This window comes from Adiantum capillus-veneris, chromosome 27, assembly GCF_014529385.1.
Source record: "Adiantum capillus-veneris isolate H3 chromosome 27, ASM1452938v2, whole genome shotgun sequence".
Taxonomy (NCBI): domain Eukaryota; kingdom Viridiplantae; phylum Streptophyta; class Polypodiopsida; order Polypodiales; family Pteridaceae; genus Adiantum; species Adiantum capillus-veneris.
Genome location: NC_140957.1, coordinates 1502430 through 1529218, shown reverse-complemented (window position 1 = coordinate 1529218; position 26789 = coordinate 1502430). Strand labels below are relative to the sequence as shown.

The window sequence follows — 26789 nt, the reverse complement described above, 5'->3', positions numbered from 1 at the left end:
TTTGCCGCCTCTCCATCTGCAACCATACAAAGGGCATTCTCCGGGCCGGTGATCTCTATCGTGCTTGTCCACTCCACAGCAAGCATCTCGGCGGCCTTGCCACTATCAGATGCATCATGTGACTCCACAAAGTACATCTCCCCCCGAGAGTAGGCCACCACCCCGTGGATGGACCGCTTGCGGGTGTCGCTCCATCCATCTACAAGAAGAGAGACGCCATTGGTCTCCCACAAATCCTTTGTTGCTTGGGCCACTTGCTCCACGGCAAGCTTCTCTTTGTCAAGGAGGGTGGTGCGAAGCCTCTCCGATAAAGGTGGCACATAAGAGGAGCCATATTCTCCTATTTTCGTAACCATGGTTCGAAAGTATGGAGACCTATCCACACAAAATAGAGCATGTTGCGTTAGTATGGAGAGTCGAGAAATTATAACCCATTATGAATACAAAATGGAAGATTGCAATGTGTATATGCCAAGGGAAACTCACCGCGAAGCATGGAAGGCAATGTGGTCGTGGAAGAAGAATCGGGCAACCGACCTATCCACCTCTTCCTTCAATTTAGGATTCCAATTTTCGTTCAGAGTGGTTTGGCGATGCGGAAGGGAAGAGGACGGTGTAGATCCATGGCTCTTGAAGGTTTGAGAGATGTCGTCAAGGTTGGCTTCCCTTTGCTCTCGCGGTGTCGCCGTGGCGGAGGGATCAACGGCAACAAAACGGCCCCTCTTGGCCGCTTCCGCAACCTCATACACCGTGAGTTTCTCAAGAAGATCCAACCTCTTCTCGGGAGCTACATGAGGGCAAAACTTCACCTCGTGACCAGGTTCATGAAGAAGATCGGCTCGCACTTTGTTTGAACCACCCGATCTCTTGTATGGACATAGCTTGCACGTCCATGGTCTTGCACCGCCACCTTTGCCACGCGAGCTAAAGTCGACTTCATCCCACCACGACCACGTTTGCACGGCGGGCCTCCTTCGAGAAGAAGCGGCTTGAGAAGTGGAGTTGGCTTGAGATGACATGATGGTGGAGAGACTCGAGAGAGTAGAGCTTAGAAGTTAGAAGGGTTAGAGGTGAGCTTGTGTGGAGAGAGAGTAAAGGAGAGCTTCAAAGTGGGTAGAAGAGGGAGAGGAGAGCTTCAAAGTTCAAACTTTTGAGCCTTGAGCTTGAGGGAAATGGAATGAGCTTGAGCCTTGAGCTTGAGGGAAATGGAATGAGCATTGAGCATTGAGACTATGAGTATTAAGAGACCCAAGGGAGCCTTTTATAGCCTCCCAAGGGCCAAGGCTTAAAAAATATGGCAGTTGGGGCTGCACAGAGCCGTTGCAAATGGTCAAAAACGGCCATTTTTTTGAATCCGACCCCGGCCGACCCCTACCGTCCCCGTCCGGTCCGTCCCCCCTACGACCCGCCCGTCCGGCCCGTTTTCCGTCCGTCCCTCGGCGTTCCCAACCGTTACCGGCCCGGTTACGGCCGTCCCCCGGCCCTAGGGCCCGTTCCCCCCGTCCCCTGTAACTATGGTCCAAATCCCATCATTTCCTGTTTGCGTCCTTGGAAGATCAAAGATAAAGTCCATTGCTATACTTTCCCATGGCCTATCAGGGATCGGCAATGGCTGCAACAATCCCGGTTGCTTTTGTCTCTCAAATTTGACTTTTTGGCATACTAAGCATGATCTTACAAATGTGTCAACATCTTGACGCAAAGCTGGCCAATAGAAGAATGCCTCAACCCCTTTCACTGTCACATCAATTCCACGATGCCCAGCATAAGGTGGAGCATGACTTTCCATCAAAATCTTTGGCCGTAACTATTTAGTAACGCATAACTTTCCATGCATCATGAGAAAGTCATTCTTAAGCATATAGTGCTGATGATGTTGCCCATCAACAAGCTGGTCATAGATCCTTGCAAAATCTGAATCTTTAGCATATTGTGTCTTCATTTCTTCTAGTTCACAATGGTACGGAATTGACACTGCTGAAATTTGGGGCTTTCGTGACAACGCATCAGCCACCACGTTCTTTTTCCCTTGCACATGCACAATCTGAAAATGGAACATTGACAAGATGTTTGCCCATCGCATGTGCTTCTCAGACAACTTCGTCTGTGTAAGAAAACATCGCAAGGTTTGATGATCCGTTTGGACAACAAAATCAGCCCCTAGCAAATAGTGTTTCCAACTAGTGAGAGCATGAATTACAGCCAGCAATTCTTTCTCATAGACTTGCAAGTTCCTTTCAGTCTTCAAAAGAATTCTGCTCTCATATGCGACTACTCGGCCATTCTGCATTAAAACTGCACCAAGACTATGGCCACACGCATCACATTGAACCACAAAAGGTTTAGAAAGATCTGGCAAAATAATTACCGGATCTGAAGTCAGCTTCTCTTTCAAGTGTTTGAACGCTAAAATTTCCTTGACTGTCCACTTGACAGTAACTCCTTTTCCTTGCAGTGCATGGAGTGGAGAAGCAATCTCAGCAAAATTTCCGATGAACCTCCTGTAATAGGAACATAAGCCTAGAAAGCTTCGAATGTCATGTACGGACTTCAAGTCTGGCCATGACCTAATTGCTTCCACTTTAGCGGGATCCATGCGTACCCCATCCTTTGAAACAATGTGCCCAAGGAAGTGAATTTCTTGCAAAAAGAACTCACTTTTCTTCGCATTGATGAGTAGCCTATTCTTGCGTAGCTCATTGAAAACTGCGGTCAAGTGATCCCTATGCTCCTCTTCAGACTTTGAGTAGACAATCATGTCATCAAAGAAGGTACCCACGAAGTTTCTATGTGGTCTAAAAATTCTGTCCATCATTCTATTAAATGTGGCAGGAGCATTTGTGAGACCAAATGGCATGACAAGAAACTCATAGAGACCAAATGTTGTCCTGAACGCAGTCTTATGGACATCTTCTAGCCTAATGCGTATCTGATGATACCCGCTCTTTAGGTCTATTCTTGTAAACAATGACTCTCCCTCAAGCCGATCAAGAATGTCATCTATCCTCGGTATGGGGAACCTGTTCTTGATAGTATTCTTATTCAAGGCGCGATAGTCAATGCACATGCACCATGAACCATCCTTCTTCTGCACTAAGAGTACAGGCGAACAAAAAGGGGATGAACTGGGCTGAATCAGCCCCTTCTCTAAAAGCTCGTTGACCTGACCCATAATCTCTTTCTGCTGGGCTGCACTAACCCTGTATGGTGGTCTATTCGGTGGACTAGAACCTGGCACAAGATCTATAGTATGATCCTCAGGTCTCTCAGGAGGTAACTCCCCTAGCAAAGAGTCCGAAAAACAATCACTGAAACCACTCAAAAAAGTTGACCTATCTTTATCTAAGGTAGACAAATTAGATACAACTTGAGGTACTTCTTTTGCAAAGATCAAGTACGCAGAAAGATGATTCTTTATTACAGATGAAATAGCAGAAGCAGAAACAACTGGAACAGACTCGCCTTTAAGCTTTACATCAAGGACATGAGTCTTTCCTCTATGTACAAGGGTAATCTTTTTGTTGTAAGTATCCACCATAGCATGCAACCTGTAACACCATGGGATACCCAATAACACATCACAGCCCTCAAGCGGCATAATATGAAATTCTTCCGCATCCACATAGCTCTGAATGTGCAAACGAAGCTTTCCCAGAATGGGAGTAACAGGCTCTGAATGTCCTGGGCATGCCAAACCTGCTTCGCCCGTCATACCCATCTCCTCTGCACGAATGCCCAACTTTGATGCCAATTCTGGTGATATGAAATTTGCACGGGCTCCTGGATCAAAGAAAACCAGCACTGTCTGGTCTCTAACTTTGCCCCAAGCTCTGCACAGCTCCGTGGCATCTGTGTTTGGCTGATCTCCAACCAAATCTGGAACAAGTCCTGCACTCGGCTTTGGCTTCTTCCCTTTATGGTCTGACTTGTCATCCTTATCCAGTGACTTCTTCTGTGGGCACTCATTTGCAAAGTGTCCTTCCTGTTCACAAATGTAGCATTTTTTGGCCTCCCTAAGAGCTTTCCTTTCTTGAAAAGTTTTGCCAGAAAAATGCCTTTTTTGTCCTTGTCCTCGTTCCGAAGAAGATTTAGACTGCTTCTTGGACGTATAAGCTTCTTCACTGGAGGGCTTCTTTGTGGGAGGCTCAGAAGGCTTTGCTGCAACATTGCCCTTGGCTGAAAACTGTTTGCCCTGGGACCCTTTCTTGTGGCTATTAAATCCATCGGAATCTCCCTTCGACAGATTGCTGGCCACTCTTGCATTCTCTATCAACTGAAACATATTCATGACAGTAGTCTTTGTGCAGTAGTCCCTGATTTTCTTGGGCAATCCGCAACAGTACTTCTCAATCTGTTCTGACAATGGCACAAACCTGTAAGAGGTGACTGGCAACAGTGTGGCCCAAAACTGTTTATTGTACTCTTCCAAATTCGCACACTGTTTAGCATTCAACTCGTGCCATTCTGTCATCACATCCACTTCAAAAGTGTTTGTCAACCATGCAGGCGCAAAAAGCTGTTTGAATTGGACCCACGTTGTTGGGGCTTGACCCTGGTTCAACAATGCGGTCCACCATTGAAGCGCATTCCCTTTCAAGAAAGTGGCAACCTTGCGTATCTTTGAAGATTCCGTGAAGTTGCCTCCAGCATAAGCTGCATCGAACTGCTGTATGAAGGTCAAAGCCTTTAATTGGTCCTCAGTTCCTCTGAAAGTTTCAAACTTCACTCCCTGCCCACCTTCCTTGTAATCCTTAGGCTGACTCAAAGGAGCCACATTATCATAAACAGGTGCCTGTAACAGTGGTGCTCCATGAGTGTTCATTCCAACACTCACATCAACTGTTTTCCCTGTCATATCTGCATTTTGTACGTATGGCTGCGAAAAACCATCCATACCAAATTGTGTTCCAGGCACTCGAAACTGACCATAGGCACCCTGAAAACCTGGTTGGACACCCATGTTCGCGTACATAGGGTTACCCATGCCTGTTTGCATTGTCCCGAACGCATTCCCTGGCATATAACCTGTGGAAGGTCCAGCCATAGCTTGAAACACTGAACCACCTCCAAAATAACCAGGATAAGTATTAGGTAATGGAAGGGTCAGACGCATAGCCTGTTCATTGCTCCCTTAACCATTCACAAACGGTTCCTGTCCAGCTAAAGCAAGTTGCTTTGGATCATTGGACACCGCTAGTTGCTCAACCACATGGGCTTTCCCTCAAGCACCATGAGTCCTCTGCGCATTGGAAATCTCCTTTTCCTGCAACGGCTCAGTCATGCCCTGTGTAGGAGGCTGAAAACCCTGTGTCGGAGCCTGTAAGAATTCCTGCATCCTTGGGTTGTTAGCCAACTGCTGAAACATGTCCATGCAACAACGCAGTTGAGTTCTAAAAAACCTGTCCTCTTCTTGAAGAGTTGAAGGAATTTTCTCTGTGCCATGTGAGGAAGATCCCTCTTCAGGTACTTGGTCTCTCTTCTCTGCCATATCGAGAAGCTCTGTGTTGCTTTCACCCACAACAATCCATGCTGCACTTTTTGAAGAAAAAGTGACTATCCCATCGATGGAGCCATATAACCGGCCCGTACAACGTAGAGGGCGGTACTATTTCAATTACCTGTTAACTTTACACAGAGCACTGAGAAGGGAAGAGAACACAGTTGCGTCCAGCGACTAGAATGTCACTGCGCACACGAGACCGACACCCTGTAGGCCCCAAAGACTGGCGCCCCTTTCGATATTTCTTTATTCAAATTAAGGTAGACGATCCGACCACTTGGCACAAGCTTTCACAAAGCTGTCCAAACCTGGCGAGGGCTGAAAACGCAGGTTTTCGACCGGATTTCGACAACATAACAACGCAAAAACCCCTGTAGGTCAAAAACACCTGTCTAGGACGGATTCCCTCGATATCTGGAAGCTTTCTGGTGAGCTGTCACAAAAATTCAGCGGGCTGTAATTCTCTGTTTTTCACTGCCGGGAGCCCAAAAGCCTGTACACGCATCCCAAGGCTCTCACAAGGCTCCCCCGATGTTCCCTTGCAGTTTAGGTGCGAAACCCTAAACCTGCAGAAAAACACAGCAGGCTGTAATTCCCTGTTTCGGATCGTTTTTAGCGGAGCGAACACGCCTACGCGTGTCCCAAGGGCTCCCGCACGCAATGGGACAGTTCCCCTGTGAATTGGACGAGTTTTCACGCGAGAAAACTCTCCAAACTCGCAATCTTTCGTGATGGAATTGTGCGTACCTGTGGGGGATTAGCAATTAGCTAATCCGGTTCCTGTTCAGAAGGCTCTTGCCTTGGCAAACGCGCATAAACCCCCAGAACAGTACATAGGTCAAATGAGAAGCCCACTAGTGGGGCATAACATATTGTACGTAGGGGAGAAAGAGAGCAGTATGTAGCGTGCGGGGCATCACTCCCGTCACCATACTGTGCATAGAGGGCAAGGTAAGCATTCCATAGCTTCTGTACCTGCTACAATCCACCTGAGGCTGAAAATGGCGCCCCCTTTGTTATGCAGCTCGTTTTTGCCTCCCAGAGTGGCAGAATCGCTCACAAGCTGACACGTCGCCCAGTTTCCGAGTTTGGGCTTTCCCTGCTAAAAATATCTCAACTGGTGCGTCAGTTGACTTGGCAGCAGAGCAATAAAATGTTCCCCTTGTCATTCCAGAGCTAATGACGCGAACACATTTTCCGGTCAAAAATAGCAGTTCCCTAAATTTTAGGAGATGCTTCCATGGCGTCCCTATCGGTCTCCTGACCATCATTGAAGACTACCATTTGACCAACATCTACAATGCGGGTTAATTTATTGGCCCCTTTCAACTTATAAAGTTGCAGTGACTTGACGAGTGGCCCAAATTCCAGTTTGGCGCACACGAGCTTCCATACTCATCAGAATTCAGTGCTACCTGGCCCAGGCAGTCCCTGTCTGACCGACCTAGATCCCCGATGTGAGAAACCCATTTGGCTGCAGCCGTTTCACACTGGCCATGCAATGTCCACTTGCACCTTTTCAAGGGTTCCGGGACAAACAAGTAAAAATAAAATAAATATATCTAATACTTATTTACGATAGGCAACAGGAAAAATATACCTCCTGGTGACACGGTTCTAGCGGCACCCAGCAGGGACGTAGCCATTACACCTGTCATTGGAAAACTTCGGTTGCATTGTCAGGGGTATTTGGCGCATGAGGACTTTTACATAATGCCTTTGGAAGGTTGTGATGTCCTCTTGGAAATTCCCTAGTACCACAAGAACAACGCCGTGGTCGATTATCGGGCGAGAAAAGCGACATTGACTACAAAGAAGGACATAACCATTGTACTTGCCATTAAACGGAAGGGCGAGTCTGTCCCTATTGTATCGGCTTCAGCCATTTCTAAATTAATGAAATCCAGTCTGTTTGTTTACTCAATCTTTATGAAAGAATTGAGTGATGAGGATAGGACAAATATGTCTAAACTTGATAAAGAACGCCGAGTTACCACTTGCTCCTCATGAAGATCATACCATTGATCTAATACCTAGAAGCACACCACGGAACCGGCCACCTTACCGTGTGAGCCGAGCACAGAATGAAGAGATTATGAACCAAGTGAAAGACCTCTTGGGAAAGGGTCTTGTCCAGCCTAGTACTTCACCGTATTGCTCTCCGGTGTTGTTGGTTTTGAAGAAAGACGGATCTTGGAGAATGTGCATCAATTATAGAGCTCTCAACAAAATCACCATCAAGAACAAATTTCCGATTCCTAGGATCGACGATATAATCTACAGTTTACAGGGATCCTCGTGCTTTAGCAGGATTGATTTGAAGAGTGGATATCATCAGATCAGAATCCTGCCGGGAGACGTCTACAAGACAGCTTTTCGAACGACTTTTGGGTTATTTGAGTTTTTGGTGATGCCTTTTGGCTTAACCAATGCTCCTGCGACATTTAACCGGATGATGGACAGGATTTTTCGAGAGCACAGGCTATTTGTTGGCACTTTCTTTGACGACATCATTGTTTTCTCCAAGAATGAGGCAGGACATAGACGTCATCTGCTTCAGGTCTTTCAGGCATTACGAGATCACAAGTTAGTGACTAATGCAAAGAAAAGTGAATTTTTCTTACTAGAGATACACTTTTTTGGACACATTGTGTCAGTAGCAGGAGTGCAAATGGATCCGGCCAACATAGAGACTATATGTGATTGGCCCCATTTGAAGAATGTCCATGAAGTTAGAAGCTTCTTGGGACTGTGTTCGTACTACAGGCGGTTCATTCGAAAGTTTGCAGAGGTTGCTTCCCCTTTGCATATCTTGACACAGAAAGGAGTCCCTTTCTCGTGGGGACCCACAGAGGGAACTGCCTTTCAGACATTGAAAGAGAAATTGACTACGGGACCAGTTTTGACTCTGCCGGACTTGCAAAAGTCTTTTGAAGTATATTGTGATGCTTGTGGTCGTAGTCTGAGTGCGGTCTTAATGCAAGGCGGCCATGTCATTGCTTCCGAGAGCCGATTGTTCTCAAGGCCGGAAATGACAGCACAGATTTATGAGAAAGAGCTTTTGGCGATTATCCATGCTCTTACTCAGTGGCGGCACTACCTACTTGGAGTGGATTATATTGTCTTTACAGACCATCAGAGTTTGCGCTACTTCTTGTCACAGAAGCAGCTATCGGAAAAGCAAATGCGGTGGGCGAACATCTTGTCACAGTTTCACTTCCAGATTGTCCATGTTCAGGGACAGAAGAATGTGGTGGCAGATGCTTTGTCTTGGAAGCCGTTGGTTCTGTCTATTTCCACGATACATCATAGGAGCTTCGAGGATATGGTCGACCAGTATGCCACAGATACAGATTTTGCAGACGTTTTCACACGGATACGGCATGGGGAGACAGTAGTGGGATATTCCATTCGGGATGGCTACTTGATGAGAAAAACCATGTTGTGCGTTACACAGCCGTTGAGGGAAAAGATTATGACCGAATGCCACTGTCCACCTTTTACGGGTCATCACGGCATTGCTACCACGATGAAAAGGGTAGAGAGATACTTCTTTTGGCCGAGACTCAAGAAGGATGTGGAAGAGTTTGTGCGTAGTTGCTTGGTATGCCAGAAGGTCAAGTTTGACAGGCATAAAGCACAGGGATTGTTACAGCGTTTGCCCATACCCCCCCGCCCCTGGGAAAGTATTGCAATGGATTTCATTTTTGATCTCCCGAGAACACAGAGTGGTCACGATGGTATCTAGACTGTTATTGACAGATTTAACAAGCAGGCTCATTTCATTCCAGTAAAGAAAACAGTCAAGCCAGATCACTTAGCGAGACTGTTTGTGGCCCAGATTTTCAGATTACATGGCATGCCTGAGACGATTGTCTCCGACAAGGACCCCAGATTTACGAGTTTGTTGGAAGGTAATTTGGGAGAACATTGGCACGCGGTTGCAGTTCTCGTCATCGTTCCACCCGTAGACTGACGGGCAATCTGAGATTGCCAATTCAATGGTTTTAGATTTATTGAAGTCTTATATCTCGGATCAGAAGACTCAATGGGAAAAGTATCTACCATTGGTGAAATTTGCCTACAATAACACGATACACTCTTCGACGGGGAAGCCGCCATTTGAGATTGTTGAAGATGCTGCGAAGGTTCCATCCTTCCTAAGCACGAAAGATGACATTTTTGAAGCGGATGAGTATACGCACGACTTAGACACGGCTTTTGCCAAGGTCCGCGAGGCTTTGCAGAAATCTCAAGAACGACAGAAAAAGGCAGCTGATCGCCATCATCGCGATTTGAAATTGAAGGAGGATGATTGGGTGCTCTTACGTTTTGAGAAGGCACAAGAAAGAAGAAGGGAAAGGAGAGGCTTTTTCCAAAGCTTAGTATGCGATACTACGGACCTTTCCAGATCTCTGAAAAAATCAATGATGTCTCCTTCCAACTGAAACTGCCCGACACTTGGAGGATTCACAATGCATTCCATGTGAGTCTCTTGAAACCTTTTAAAGGTGATGTGCCTCATAATGGGGAGCCTGATGAGCAACCCGAAGTGGAAGAAAACGAGGAGATCCTTGTTCCTGAACAGATTTTGGCACATAAGGATACGAAGAATAAAGGTACAGTACGAAGGCGGTTCTTGGTTAAGTTCAAGAACTATCCTGCATTGGATGCGAAGTGGATGGAGGAGACCTAGCAGATACTCCTCAGTTTGTGAAACTTTACCTCGAAGCTTTTGGTTTAGCATAGTCTATTCCAATGGAACCCAGAATTCAGCTTGGCCGGAGATCTGGTGCAATGGGATGCACAATAGGGGAATTACTCCGCTCCTTTGTCAACGGATGCCTCGATTTTGATACTAGAGTCACTGATGTCTCTTTGAGCTTCAGGGATACTGAGAGCTGACAGTATTCTGCTGTATGACTTTATGAAATGGAATTCCTGAATATGAAACTGATTTGTTCTTGACTTGTTTTTAAGTGCAGGAACTGATAGACGAAATGACTGCAGCATTTTGGTCTACTTGATCTCGAATAGACATGGTTGCAATAGGGGTTAGTCAATCGGACATCGATGAGGTCCCGACTGGATCTAGATGCGATTGCTAGCTACATTGCCGATAAATCATGGTCTAAGATCCGAATGAATGTTGAATGTCATGTGATGTCCTATGATGTCTAGTGATGTCCTGCGATGTCGTGTGATGTGACTATCGATCGGTACATGTGCTAGATGTGTGTTCCTAGTACGTACGTACTAACAGTCAGTGTCTGCTAAGACGGTTTATGGCCTCTATCTGTTTTGTAGGCGTAATCGACGGAGATTACAATGCTTTCAAGAGGGGGGTATGTCACAAAGTGATGACGTGGCTGCCAAAAACCCTAATCTGCAGAAACCCTAATTTCCGCCAAAAACCCTAATCTGTAGAAACCCTAAATGCTGCCAAAACCCTAACCCTAATTTCGAGCATGACACGTGGCAGCAGTACGGACGCCCACAGATTGCGGCGGAATTTGCGGAGGCTGATTTTCTGCGGCAGTTTTGCTTTTGACAGTTTTTGGATCTTGCTTTTTCCTACACAAAGGATGAGAGAGAGAGAGAGAGAGAGAGAGAGAGAAGCTTCTGCTTTATTTTTTATTGGCTCAAGAGAGCTTGGGAGAGAAAGAGCCTTTGCTTTATTTTTAGGCTTTTGATTTTTAGCTTTTAGGGCTCTGCTTTTGGCATCCCTTGTAAACAAATAAATAAGTGGTTTGGGTGCCCACTCTACAGGGCATCTGGACGCAGAGTCTGAGAGTGAGACCCTATCAATCTTGTACTTTGAACTCAGATTAATACAAAAAGAAATACCGAAAGACGCGCCAGTCTTTGGGGCCAATATCTCTAGGCAGGGAACTCCGCCGGGCCAATGTAAATCTATTGTAAACTGTGAACTGTTTTGAAGTGGTTATTTGGTGCTGTCGCGGTCGATTCTTGACTTGGAGTGTCCAAGTCTGTTACATTTCCCATGCTCATGTGTCGGCTATTAGCATGGCTTTCTGAGCGTTGACTTGTCAGCACAGGGCACATGATTACACACGCCTGCAAGAGGACGCATTCCTGGTGCTGATTTGGCAGGCTGTGTTATGTCCCGCTCACAAGAGAGGCGATCTAGCCCAGACACCGTCGGGATGGGCGTCCAGTGTCCGGACGGACGTAGTGTGAACCCGGCCAGTGTGGCCGGCCATTATTATAAAAGGGAGGCCAAGGCCCCATTTGCGGTTATCGACCCCCACTGGCAGAGTGCCAGTGGTTAGCCCGCGAGGCTAGGAGTGCGCGAGGTCACCTCGAGGAGGTGAGGCCGGGTGGTATGGGACGCTTGGTCTTACAGGTGCACGCCTACGTCCTCGGACGCTGGTCCCAGCACGGGGGAGCTGCCGGATGGTGGCTATGGTCGGGTGGTTCGTCCGACGATTGTTTGTAGGCCAGTCCGTGTAGCCGGGAGATCCCCTCCCTGTGTTTGTTTCATGGTATCAGAGCCAGCTTGGCTTCACGAAGGACTGTGTGCACACCTACGGGCTGGTTAGAGTCGGATAATCACTATTTCATGTAATTTTTTATAAAATAACTGTTTAATCGATTATTTTCTTCTCATGAGCATGTTTGCAGGTGAAATTAAATGTGCTTCTCGCTGATTTTTGATAAAATTCGTCAATTTAGCAGGTGAAGGTGCTGAAATTCTATGGATTTTTATTGCTTTTGCTGGTTTTTGATGAAAATCAGTATATCTCTCATTAATTTGCTGAATTTAGACTAAATTCAGCGTACAGTAACTTGAAAAAATAAATCTCTCTATAATCTCCTTCTCTGTGCAAAGCGCACAGAGAGAGACACACACAGAGAGAGAGAGAGAGAGAGAGAGAGAGAGAGAGTTACCTCTCTCTGTGCTTCAGTTATTCTCTGTCTGCTTCGTATGGACATGTGGAGAACGGGAGAGCTTGCGCTGGCTTTCCAACGTGGAGTTTATTTTCCAGCATGGCTCTCAGCTGGAGGCTCATCGCGTGTATGGCACGGGCATGCGCAAGCCCAAACACACGCATGTCGTATCCTTCTCTGCTTCCACACGGCACTCATAGCGCTCGAGTTTTTTTTTGCGCTGGAGGTTTTTTTACACTGTGCCCTCTTGAGGTAAGTTCATTTAAATGGAGTGACCTTGTTTTAAAAAGGGGCCAGACTCTTTTAAATGTGGACACCTTGGGTTTTTAAAAAAAATGAGAGTGAAACTTGTTGGTTTATAAAAACCACTTACAAAGAGTAAGTTTTACAGAGAATTCACTTTTAAAGTTCTCTGCTTCTCTTCCTGAGCCCTCTCTCACCTACTCGCACTCCCGTGCTTGCCTCCTGAGCACTCTCTCACCTGCTTGCCTCCTGACATATACGCCGCTGCGTAGCGCTCTTCGGAGTTCGACTTTTCACGACCGAAAAGTACAGAAAAGGTCCAGTTTTGCATGAAACCTTCAGTTTTTCACGCACTTTGCCATGGATTCCTCCAGCTCAGATGTGCAACGTGACGACGCACCAGGTAATGTTCAAATTCCATTCATGCATGCTCTCTACACATGGATTACAAGTACTTTCCAGAGTTTCGACCAACGTGTTACCGCTCTAAAAAACGCGGACGTTCAGACGAACATTCGCTTGGCCTCTCTCAAAGGGGTCGTGCAAGGGCTTAGTTCCCGGCTTACTGCTCTAAAAAATACGGCTCAGTCGACGAATGCGCGTATTTTTGAGGGCGAAACCCATCTCCAGCAATTGCGGTCGTTGATTGCTGCTTTTCGGCGTTCACAGGGTGGTCCGACTGCCACGATTCCGTACAAAACTATAAATTTCTCAGGGGAAGAGAAGGAGTGTACGGAATTGGTTGTAAATAACTGGCTGCACCAATGGACCACGTATTTTGACCTCCATGGGGAGCATGATGAACGAAGGATTCAAACGATTCCTCTCTATCTGTGCAGTAAGGCGCTTACCTGGTGGCGCGACATGACAGAGAAGCCTACGACGTGGGCTGATTTCTGTGTGAAATTCAAGAGGGATTTCGCCAAAATGGATCCTTTGAAAGCTTACGCTAAATTGCAGTCTTCGATGAAAGCTCTATCTTTTAATAAGTATACAACAGCTTTCAAAGAGGCGCTCACCTTCTGCAAGGTGGATTCTACGCACGCTGTGCACATGTATCTACTGGGATTGCATGAGGATTACCGTTGGGCCTTAATCAAGGACAAAGCCCCGACTGATGTCGAGGATGCAGTGGCAAAGGCCAGGACGTTCCATTTGATAAATGGAGCGAATTATGAGAAGAAAAGAATTGTAGACCATCAATCCGGTGAGGGTGCTTCGAGAAAGCGACCCCGATTCCAGCATAAGTCCAAATCACCACCGAGATCTTCTCAAGAGAAGAAGAAAGCCAAAAATGCTTCAATTGTTGATGCAGTGAAGAAGGGGGCTTGCTTCGGATGTGGCCAGACAGGTCACCAAATCAAGGATTGCCCCAAGAAGAAGAAGAAGACACAGAAACCGCAAGGTCGTCCTTCAGTTTAGATTCACGAGATCTCAGGTAACTCTGATGTCATTCAAGTTGAAATCCATCATTTAGCGCACAGTTCATGCACTAATTGTACTTTTAGCACCAAAGTGTTTGGTAAGCACGATCTTCTCTGTTTCCACGGGAAGATCAATGGTCACATCGTGACCGTACTCCTTGATAATGGACGCTCACACAATTTTGTGGATGCAAAATTGATGCAGAAACTGAGCCTGCGGAGACAGGACAGTGACCATGAGTATCGCGTGAAGATGGCTCGTGGCGAGGACATGGATGTATGGAATCGGATGGTTCCAGATTTGTCGCTCGAGCTAACTGATTACAAAGAGGATTACAAAGAGAACCTGGATTTCCATATCATGCGCCTGGACAGAGCAGATGTTATTTTAGGAATTCCATGGTTTTATGATAAACAAGACTCATTGTATATAGACTATGTACATCACTCTCTTGTTTTTGTCACTGCTTTGGAAATGTACAAAGAAACAAAGTCTTCTGATGTTGACTTTTATCAATGTGTACCTGAAACCGGCCTGTAGGGCGGTAGACGTTGGCTTTCACCCGATATTCTTTACTTTAGATACACACACACAGAGCACTTTGCAAAGGAGACCTGTAACGGGAATTAACACTTAATCACCCACACGGCTCGGAAGCTAGAATGCTCCGAGCAGACGCCGACAACCTGTAGGCCCCAAAATTGGCACCCCTTTCGGTATTTCTTTATTCTTTAGGAGGGTAAATTACAAGGTAAGGTCCTGGGAATCCTTCACGTGTATCCACCTAGATACCATTTGATTTGGCCAAATTTCGGCAACATAACAACCCCAAAACTTGCGCGAAACCAATTCCCCTGCTAGAACTCACTTGCACTGGCGTATACCCTCTGATTCCTGCCCAAAAACAGTAAATTCAGCACGCTGTATTTACTGGTTTTTGCCCTGTTTTCAGCCCCAAACAGTCCCCTAACTGTTCTCTGCCAGTGGGGCACGATTCCCAATGGTCCTGGCGTCCGTATGGCTGAAAAACAGTGAAATTACAGTGCATACACAGCGCTGATTTTGCACCTGTACGGTGAGGTTATGACCCTCACCAGTGCCTACTTTGGAGCAGTAGTTAGCTACCCCTGTTCCTGCTCAAGGAGGCTCTTGCCTCAGCACAAAAGCATGAACCCACACAACTGTACATCAGTCAAATGAGTAGCCCGCTTGTGGGGCATCACATAACTGCACGTAGGGGGGAGAGAGCAATGTGTAGTGTGCAGGGCATCACTCCTAGCACCACACTGTACATGAGAGGGAAAGGAAGCACTCCATAGCTCTTAACCTGTGACAAATGCTGAAATGAGGCCTCTCCCAGCTTAAAAATCAGCGCCCATTTTTCTGCAAGAGGAAACTGCATGAAATTTCGACACTTGGCGCATTTTCAAGCATTTTCCCGTTTCGGGTTCGCCGCTTAAAAATATCCCAACCGACGCGTGAGTTGACTTCGCGGCAGAGTTATAAAATGTTCCCCTAGTCATACCGGAGGTAATGACGCGAACACATTTCACGGCCCAAAATAGCAGTTTCCTAATTTTAGGAGATGCTTCCGTTGGGCTCCTACTGGTCTTCTGACCATCTATCCTCATTGGGACCGCATCCAAAAGTGCAATGTGGCCCAACTGTCGGATACTTTTGTTGGTAGTCCCACCTTGACTTTACGCCTTAAATTGAGTTCACTTCCTAGTATCCACCAACTTGCTAAGTGCGACGGGGGGGACCTATATGATCTTGCTCTGAGCCTAGACATCCTCTTACCATACGAATTCCAGTGCCGACCACTTCCCGTCTGCGGGTGAATCTACCGTTCACATTGGCCATACAATGTCCGACCGTTTGCTACTTCAAAAAGAGGGTCTCAAAACAAATAAAATAAACCCCATTGGAAAGAAACCAACAACCAAGGTTAGCAGTTGCCACATCTCTGTGACATGGTTAATAACTGCCACGTCCTCGTGACAGTACCATCTGCTTGGTTTGATTCGTTAGTGCTTGGTACTTCTGTCACTGAATTTCGTAAAAATGTTTCATGTTCTTCTGTTCAACTTGGGGATTCCGACAACTCCAATCTTATCCGAGAAATCATGACTGATTTCAAGGATGTTTTTCTTGATGATCTACCTCTTGGCTTGCCGCCTTCGAGAGGAGTAGATCATGGCATTGAGTTGGTAGCTGGTAGTCAGCCCTTCTCAAAGCAACCCTATCGGTTTAGTAAAACCGAGGAGGACGTGATTCAGCGACAACTGAAAGATTATCTCGACAGAGCTTTCTCAAAAGAAGGATAACACTATGCGCTTTTTCGTGGATTTAAAAGGGGTTGAATAAGCTCACTGTTAATAATAAGTATCTGCTCCTGCGCATGGACGATCTGATAGATCGGCTCCATAGAGCGTTGTATTTTACAAAGATAGACCTACGATCAGGCTATCACCAGATATGGATCAAACTGAAAGATATTCCTAAGACAGATTTCCATACGCGTTATGGTCACTATGAGTTTTTGGTCTTGCCTTTTGGTTTGACCAATGCTCCAGCTACATTTCAGCAGATGATGAATGATTTGCTTAGACTGTTTCTAGGCAACTTCGTTGTTGTATTTCTCGATGACATCTTGATCTACAGCCGAAGTTTGTCTAAGCACTTAGCGCATATACGCGCTGTTCTCGAAGTACTGAGAACTGAGAAGCTTTATGCTAAGGCTTCCAAGTGTGAATTCTTTAAGAAAGAGCTTCTGTACTTGGGTCACTTCATTACTCGCGATGGTATTCGCATTGACCCTGAAAAGTTGGAAAAAGTGCGGAATTGGCCCATTCTGAAGAATGTGCGCAAGTAAAGTCCTTTTTAGACTTTACAGGATTCTTTCATAAATTCATCAAGGAATACTCTAAAGTTGCTGCTCCGCTTACGCAACTTTTAAAAGGAGGGGTGAAAGGGCCGAAGACTTCCGGTCCTCACCGTAAAGGTAATCCCCCTGTTATCTGGAATGAGCGTCTCGACGAGAGCTTTCGGACACTAACGCACTTGGTGACTACTTCGCCAATATTGCAATTGTGGATCCTAACAAACCGTTTGTGATCAAAACGGATGCTAGTGATTATGCTATTGGTGCGGCATTATACGAGGATGGACGTCCTGTTGCTTTTGAAAGTAAGAAACTTTCTAATGCTGAGATGTGTTATCCAATGTATGAGAAGGAGCTTTACGCCGTAGTCCACCCTCTAAGGAAATGGCAGTACTACTTGTATGGCTCTACGTTTGTTGCATGAACAGATCATCACTCCTTGCACTATATCTGTGATCAGGGTGATCTCAAAGGCCGGAAGTCTAGATGGGTTGAGCTTATGCAAGAGTTTGACTTTGAGATCCGTTATAGAAAAGGATCCAGCAATCGAGTTGCCGATGCACTCAACTGGATTCCTGAGGTTACTACCTTGTCTATGGTTGAAATCTCAACGGATTTCTCTCTCTCTCTCCGAGGGCTATGTCGTTCCGATGGCCATTTTGGCAAGATATGGAACAAGGTCAAAGCGGGACATGACTCGCATACACGCTTGGATAATCCCGAGACCCAAGTGAGTCATGCCAGAGAGACGAGACAACGACAATATTCCATTAAAGGTGGACTATTGTTCAGAAATGGAAAAGTCTGCGTGCCGGAAATCGATGAGGTTCGACAAAGGATTTTGTGCGAATGCCACGATGTTCCTAGCGTTGGGCACCCAGGCATCCAAAGAACTTTGGCTTTGGTCAAGCGATATTTCTATTGGCCAAGAATGCGCTCTTACATAGAGATCTATGTGAAGAGATGCGCTCAGTGTCAGGTCAATAAGGTAGAGTGCCTTAGGAAAGCTGGCCTGCTACATCCATTGGAAATCCCAGATGCCAAGTGGCAGAGTATTTCCATGGACTTTATCGTTGGTTTGCCAAATACTAGTCGGGGCCATGACGCTATTTGGGTTGTGGTCGATAGACTCACAAAAATAGCGAAGTTTATACCAACGAAGTCGGCAGTAAAAAGCCATGAGCTGGCGGTTTTATTTGTCGATCAGCTTTATAAGTTGTATGGTCTGTCAGAGGATATCGTCAGTGATCGAGATACTAAGTTCACTGGCCGATTTTGGCGAGATGTGTTTGCTCATCTTCAGAGGAAGCTGAGTATGTCGTCTTCTGACCATCCTGAGTCCGTCGGACAAACTGAGAGGATGAATCAAACATTAGAGGACATGTTGAGAGCCTATGTCTCTCACAAGCAGTCTGATTGGGAAAGGTACCTTCCACAGTTAGAGTTTGCCTATAATAGTAGCAAGCATTTTGCTACTGGACTTAGCCCGTTCATGCTGATGTATGGGTTTGAGCCTAAATCCCCAATTGCTATTGGCTTAGAGAAAGTCAAGGAACACCAAGCTCGTGATTTCTTGTATGACATGCAAGAAATGCTCGAATTGGCTAAGGATAGTATAAAAACGGCTCGTGATCGAGTCACTACTTATGCTAATCAAAAGAGGTCTCCAAGGACTCTTGATGTGGGACAATGGGTCTATCTGAAGATACCCAAGGATTCCAAGACTATGCGAACAGGAAAGCATTATAAGCTTTCAGCTAGATATTGTGGTCCGTTCTTGATCACAAAGAAAATTAGCCAAGTTGCCTATAAACTGGCTCTTCCTTCGGATGTTAGTGTACATCCAGTATTCCATGTCAACCGCCTTAAAGTAAAATTGGGCGAAGCCGACGTTGTTGTGCCTATCGAGGAAAATGTATAGCAAGATATGCAAACTGAGTATATTCCTTGAGAACCAGAGGCAGTTTTAGATCATCGTACCCGTCATTCGCACCAAAAGGCTTATGACGAGTACTTAATTAAATCGAAGGGTCAATCTGAAAGGTTTGCTACTTGAGAACCAATTAGAGCTCTGAAAGCTGAGTACCCCCACTTCATTGATGAGGACATCAATGGTTCTTAAGGGGGGAAGTATGTTATGTCCCGCTCACAAGAGAGGGGATCTAGCCCAGACGCCATCGCGATGGGCGTCTAGTGTCCGGACGGACGTAGTGTGAACCCGGCCAGTGTGGCCGGCCATTATTATAAAAGGGAGGCCAAGGCCTCATTTGCGATTATCGACCCCCACTAGCAGAGTGCCAGTGGTTAGCCCGCCAGGCTAGGAGTGCGCGAGGTCACCTCGAGGAGGTGAGGCCGGGTGGTATGGGACGCTTGGTCTTACAGGTGCACGCCTACGTCCTCGGACGCTGGCCCCAGCACGGGGGAGCTGCCGGATGGTGGCTATGGTCGGGTGGTTCGTCCGACGCGTGTCTGTAGGCGGTCCGTGTAGCCAGGAGATCCTCTCCCTGTGTTTGTTTCACTTTGATTGGAGGTTCGCACCTTGCATTCCAATTGCTGACGTGTGAGTCATCTGACGGCTGCTGTAAAAATTATGCAAGAGCAGGTCTACTAAATGGAGGGCCAGGATGCTCAGGCCCCCTATGTTATAGAATTCCCTCTAAATTGGGGTACTCGAGGCTGCCACAAGGCAATCTCGACGCCTACACAAGGTTGAGAAAAATGGAGCCTTATTTCAACCTTCTTCTTTAGCATCAGCTCTCCTTGCGGGCCATCAACATTGATGTTCGATTTTCAACAGTGGGTTCGCTAGTGTGCTTGCATAAGCACACACACACATACTCTGACAATCGGCATCGGCTTTGTTTCGGCATCAATGGTTCCCGAGCACATACTAGCGCGGAGGCATAGTTTCTACATCAACAAGCTTGAGGACCACTTTTCGATTGAGGTGTAGTCTAGTTTTCAACGACAATACTATAGGTGGAGCATTTACGCAGCATTTTACTGCGGGTTCGACATATTTTCCATTTGATGGTTGCCATGCTTATGGCTCTGTATACACTTGTGGCTACTTGTTGAGAATTTTGGGTCTCCGATTCTCATGCATACGGCCTAATTGACTAGTTGCAAGCACAGGTCTACAAGTTTTGTTGGATACAGGTATCTTGGATTGCTCTTTTGTATCTGAAAGATTTTGCAATAGTTTTCTGTTCCAGTGGAAGTCTTGTTGGAACCTGAGCTAGGGCGGGTGATGCCGGAGGCAATCCATGGCTTGGAGGGAGCACAACAGAAGGCGAGAGAGAGAGAGAGAGAGAGAGAGAGAGAGAGAGAGAGAGATCTCGACACACAGAAGCAGCAAAAAAACTCTATTCATTTGATTGATTGTAAAGCCTTATAAAGTTAAAAAAAACGTGCCATGCAAACTATAAGTGACTTACATGCCTTGAGACTTGTTCTCACTGGCGTAGTCATTATGGAATCTGGGCTTGCATACCCAACAATCCCTCCCTCAAGCCCGAACTGGACAGATCCTCTCATGAAATACCTCGAGTTTTTGGTGTACTCGTCAACCGTGAGTTTTAGGTTTTCTCACAACCAAGGATTTTTGGTTTATCCATAACCTGGTGCTAGGTGAGTAACCCCTCCTTGAATAGATAGGGTGTAGGTCAAAAATTAGCTACCAAAAGTGGAGTTTTTGGTTCAGTGCCAAACCTTGGGTTTAAGGTGTAGCCAGTAATGAGAAGTGCAACAATGGGCTGAGAACTGACAAAACATTCGGAGGTCTTACCACTTATCTTTGTGACAGTGTCTAACCCGTACAAAATTTGGCATGACAGTGAAATAGCATGACAATAACTGACTACAAGGCTTTTAACAGAAAATATATGATTCTTTTTGACAATAGGCTGTAGAAAAACTAACATAAAAGAGAACAAAACAAATAATGATGATGATAATCGGTTTCGAAATAAAACCAAACATGTCGATGTAAATTCATCTCGAAGAAAATCCGTCTTGGTTGTTGTGAGCATCGATGTCTCGTAATTCTTGAACAATGAAAGTTTGCATACATACCAATATGTGTTGCATCTGTTGATATGCCGAGTGCTTTGAAGAAAATTGTCATGGTCTGCATCACTTGCCGCATTACTAGCTGTATCCGAACCACTAAACATAGGAGCTTTAACATTGCAGTCACCCTTTTGTTCTACTTTGGCACTTCTATCGAAATTCCAATAATCGAATCCGAGATCTTCCATATTGTAGCAATGCTTTAATATCTTGTGTGCAAAGTCGACAAGGCTTGCCATTGACAGATGCGCAAGAGCTCACAAAATGAAAATACTCCGTCAATTGGTCTTACTGCATGCCTTTTGAAAAGTTCTTGCAGAGAACGCCCTCTTCACACACCATCAATAAGTCCTTCACAAACAGCGTTGCTTGTGCTGCCTTTCATATGACGCGAACGCTAGGTATCGAGCACCGAAAGTGGGAAATACTTCTTCCATAGATGGTGACCAATAATGGACGGGCATGCCTTGTGTGTGAAAAGATTAACAAAAGAAAAAACAATAAACTGTCGATTGCTGCAGCAACAGCGCGCGATGGCGAGATGCTTCTTTGTCTCAAAGCGGCCAGTAGAAGCAGACTCGCATGAACATTCAGAGTCGAAGGTCTCTATTCATGCCATGGCGAAGCTTTTGCTGGTGGTTACAGTCAAAATCGTGCAGGTCCAGAAACGGGCTGCTCTTCTGCAAGCGGCTGTACCCACGCGTGGCTTGTCGAGTGCCGAGGGCAAGGCTCTGATACCAGTTGTTGGAACCCGAGCTAGGGCGGGTGATGCCGGAGGCAATCCATGGCTTGGAGGGTGCACAGCAGGAAGGAGAGAGAGAGAGAGAGAGAGAGAGAGATCTCGACACACAGAAGCAGCAAAAAACTCTATTCATTTGATTGATTGTAAAGCCTTATAAAGTAAAAAAAAACGTGCCATGCAAACTATAAGTGACTTGCATGCCTTGAGACTTGTTCTCACTGGCGTAGTCATTATGGAATCTGGGCTTGCATACCCAACAAGTCTTATGCATGGTTATGCTTTTAAAGGCAAGGATTTTTGCCGTATGCTCTTTTGAAAGAAATATCCCCACAAAGATTATGACTTTACGACTTGCATCTCATTTGGCGCCTGTTTGTGCACGGTTCAGTCATGAGTTTCCAAGGCTATATGAATAGAGAGAGATAGGTGCATTTGATGCCAATTTGGCAGTTTGTTTTGGGCCAGTTTTGACTTGGTTTATGCACAATTTGCCTTTTTATCAACCTATGGTCAATTTTATGTGCATTTTGGGTTTGATTTTTTGCTCCTCGTACAGGGGAGACTCTATTGAAGTTTTTCCATAAAGTTAGTTTATGCATTTCTTAGTACTCAACTTCAGATAATGTTTTTCTTGCTGCCATCGCCGCTGAAGGCGGCGGAAGTCCCACTCGTACCTTCTATAAGTCTTGCTACGGACTTGTAATTATTCGTTTTTAAATTGCAAATTGGTTTTGACCCCCTTCCATTGCCTTCGTTTTTCTATAGCGCTATGTTATGTGCGCTAGGTTCCAACTTGAGGCACATTTACAATCAAGACAATGGCTTTGTATCAAGTAGCCAAGAAACACTTTTCTATAAGCTATAATAATAATACAACTAATGAAATGAGAATAACTTACTTGTCTTTCCTTAACTTGAATGCAATTCGGGTTTGTATCAAGTCAAAGTCCATCCAATCACCTAAATGTTCATATATCCCATAACTATAGAAACCTGCATCGCCGCGTAGGAGCACAAACCTATACCGTAGATGTTGTTAGCAGATTAACAGAGGTGAATGACATTCACTGTGCCTAACTTTTTTTTTTCAAAAAGGAAAATTCTTTTGAAAGCTCTAAAGAAGAAAAAGTAATATGACACGGATAAAATGTTTAATTAACCAAGCGATGGACAAAGTCCACATTTTAAAATTGTGACTTGTGTAATTAGTGTGCAAGAGTTGAGGTCAACTCTCGTGAACACGTATGTATATTGCATCAGTGGTAGCTGCAAACAAGGACAAGGTCACCTTAAATTTGGGGCGTAGTATTGCTCCGGAGGAAGGTGCAGACGGGGGCAAGGGAGTGCCAGCTCGACACTCCTCACCCCGGCCGGCACTCCCTTGCCCAGCTGCTAGGCATGCGTTCCCTCGCTCGCAACATCTCATGTTGTCGTCATAGTGTGCAATGTGAGAATTATAATGAGAATTTGTCTAAAAGTTATCGTGTATGTAAGTAACCCCCTACACCATGTGCATGCGCATGGAGACCTTTAAAATTAGATAGGGGCGAGGGTGAGCACTGAGCAACAATGTAACATAATGTTTGAGGCTTATACACAACCAGAGAATAGGGCAATTGACGAGTGGTGGCCCGCAGGCAACAAGAAGGTAGTACAATCATCACTAAAGGCTTGCATTGGCACATCAAAAAGTACGGTCATCATTAGGGCTTGCCTTTGGTATGCCAAAAAGGGAAGGGGAGTCACAACTTTGGCTTCTTAATATAAAAAAGTGAAGGGTAAACCGTAAAGGCAAGTCCACTTAGTCTAGTGATGTGCATTGTGGGGAATTGAAAAAGTCCAAAGACAAATCTGGAAGTCAAAAGCCTTTGTGTTACCTCTATAAGAAAGTTTCTTAGAGTTGAGTTGCACTCAGAGGCGCTGGGGGGAGTGGGAGAAGGAAGTAGCCATCTTTAGCAAATGCGATTTTCTCTGTCGAATTGTAGAAGCCCTGCTGATGTTGCGATAACCCCTTCATCTTTGAAGGGGTTAAGCTATAGTTTAGGAAAAGAACACACGAGCGCAGTTCTCTCTCGCTTTGCCCAATCAGCGAGTTTGCTTTTTGCACTATCCTCATTGTTTTCATTGCCCAAGCTGGCTTTCTCTTAGCGACTCTGTAGGTGCGACCAAGGGTGAGTCTGTTTTCCTCGTACCCCTACTACACCCTGGTGCGACTCGGCCCTTAGCATTCATACAATAAATGCACGTCCATTTGACCTCCCCTCACTGTGGCATGACCACTATGGTTTCCCTAAATGAGAATACTTTACTTCTTCTTCTATTTTATTAGCTTGGAGAATTTTGCTAATGGTAGAGAAGTAGAGTTTTTGCTAATAGGCTTACAAGACCCATTGATGTTTATTAGGTAATGCCCACACGGAGGGGGAGGTAATCGTTATGGATTATGTTGGGTGAAGAAGGGAGCGAGGGAAGCTATAGACGCGCGCACGCACACACCCATAGATACACGTGCACGCACACCTATAGACGCGCACACGCACACACCCACAAATACACACACACACACACACACACACACACACACACACACACACACACACACACACATCAAGAAGCTTGATAGCTTGAAGCTCCCTCACTTTGTTATTAGAAGTTCAAGTGTGAGTTTGAGAGAAAGATACGAGTCTCTCTAAGTACAACGTACCACCACACATGCGTATAGTATGTACATGTAATTACACGGGGAAAAAACCTCTAGCCAGCACTAGAGTAAAAAGTGCCCGTGTATAGAGAAACGGTTCACATCAAAACTACCCGAGGGACACGTGAGTGTAACAAACCCCCCAGGAGTGAATGATGTGAACATGTACAGGGAGGTGACAGATCAGCCCCTACATGGTAACAAGCCTAAAGCTTTGCGAAAAGCTTCAAACTTTTCCCTTGGAAGAGCTTTGGTGAACAACTCTGCCACATTGTCTTGTGTAGATACATACGCCAAATCAATATCTCCTGCATGTAGCCGCTCTCTGACATAGTGATAATGCACCTCAATGTGTTTTGTGCGAGCATGAAACACTGGATTCCTCGCAATTGTCAATGCACTCTGACTGTCAGTGAAAATGGTCGTAGACTCATGTGGCTTCATGCATAGATCCATCAAGAGACGTATGAGCCATACACACTCCACCGTAGCCGTGAATGCTGCCCTGTACTCAGCCTCACAATTGGATGTGGCCACAGTTGGCTGCTTTTTACTCAACCATGATATGCATGATCCACCAAGAAGAAAGCAATTGCCACTAGTGGATACTCGTGTATCATAACAACCAGCCCAATCACTATCTGTAAATGCATGCAAGCATAGCTGATTATCTCTACCATAGAAGAGACCAAAGTTCATAGTGCCTTTGAGGTATCTAAAGACGCGCTTCACAGCTTGCCAATGCTTAGTGTTGGGCTATGCATAAACCTGCTCAACTGGGAAACAACATATTGTATGTCTGGCCGAGTGTTGCATACATAAATTAAGCATCCCACAGCTTGTTTGTAGAGAGAAGTGTCAAATGCATCATCACAATCTTCAATTGAGAACCTGAATCCTGTCTCAACAGGAGTTGAAATGGACTTGCAATCCTCAAAACCAAAACGATGAAGTAGCTTCTCAATGTATTTTTCTTGATGCATGATAATACCCCCCTCAACGGAAACAAACTGGATACCAAGATAATAGCTCAAATGACCAAGATTTTTGATCTCGAAAGCTTGTTGCAAATCAGCCTTTAGTTCCTCAATTTTCAGCTCACATGACCCAGTCAAAAGCATATCATCAACATAAAGAACAAGCACAATCAAGTCATTTCCATCTTTGCATACATAAAGTGTGTTCTCAATCGGACTACATTGGAAACCAAGAGCAATCAAGTGCCGATGCATCTTCTCATACCATGCACGTGATACTTGCTTAAGTCCAGACAAAGCCTTTCGCAAGCGACATACTTTATGCTCCTGATCTTTAATGGAAAAATCAGGAGGTTGTTTGACATAAACCTCTTCATGTAAGTCACCATTCAAAAATGTAGTTATCACATCCGATTGATGCACTTTCCAACCACAATGAGTAGCCAATGCAACCATAGTACGAATGGTAGTCATGCGTGAAGTAGGCGCAAAAGTCTCCTCATAGTCAATATCATATTGTTGCGCATAATCTTTTGGAACAAGTCTCGCTTTGTAGCGTTCAATACTACCATTAGACTTTCGCTTAACTTTGTAAATCCACTTAGTACCGATTGCATGCTTACCTTTAGGTAAGTCACATAACTCCCAAGTACCATTCTTGGAAATCAAATCCAATTTGGATTGCATAGCAGCCATCCACTCCTCATTTTCAGATGCATCTTCAAAAGATAGTTGTTCTTCATTACATGCTATTGCAATGAGAGCTACATCCACAAAATCACTCGATACATGGCGAGTAGATGATCTTGTTCTACCACGCAAAGGAGCACTCAACTTACTATCTTGTAAAGTTTGCTTCAGCCATCTTGGCATTGCTTGTGCATCCCTGATAGAAGTGCGTTCCTTGTGTAATTCATGATCAACTTGTACATCATCAATGGGCTGAACTTCATGCTGATTTTCAGCCATGTTTGGATGTAAATTTTCAGCTCTTTGAACCTCATTTGGCTGCTCTACATGGTCATTATCCAATGTACCACTTTGAAACAAAGGCATAAGTGTATCAAACATATCTTGTGACCCAATAGTTGGCTGTGTTTTACATTCAAGCAAGGGATGGGCTGAATTTTCAGCAAATACCACATTACGACTTACAACAATCTTGTCCGTTAATGGATGATATAAACGATAACCTTTACTTTTAGCACTATAGCCCACAAAGATACATTTTATAGCCTTGTCTTGCAGTTTGTGACGTTGTTGTGAAGGCACAAGAGCATATGCCAAACAAACAAACACACGCATATGGCTCACCATTGGCTTTCGACCATTCT

General features: G+C 45.3%; 1 protein-coding gene across 6 annotated transcripts in view; it reads right to left on the bottom strand.

The window, feature by feature from the left end:
- The window catches only part of LOC147421395 (uncharacterized), a 215291-nt gene that overhangs the window by 111649 nt on the left and 76853 nt on the right, over positions 1-26789 (bottom strand). For 5 of the 6 annotated variants that reach the window (XM_086503336.1, XM_086503337.1, XM_086503339.1 and 2 more), the window contains exon 5: positions 22677-22796. The exons of the other annotated variant lie outside the window; for it this stretch is intronic. In XM_086503336.1, the coding sequence (XP_086359462.1) occupies positions 22677-22796 (120 nt within the window). The remainder of the gene's footprint in view (positions 1-22676; positions 22797-26789) is intronic. 6 annotated transcript variants of the gene reach the window in all.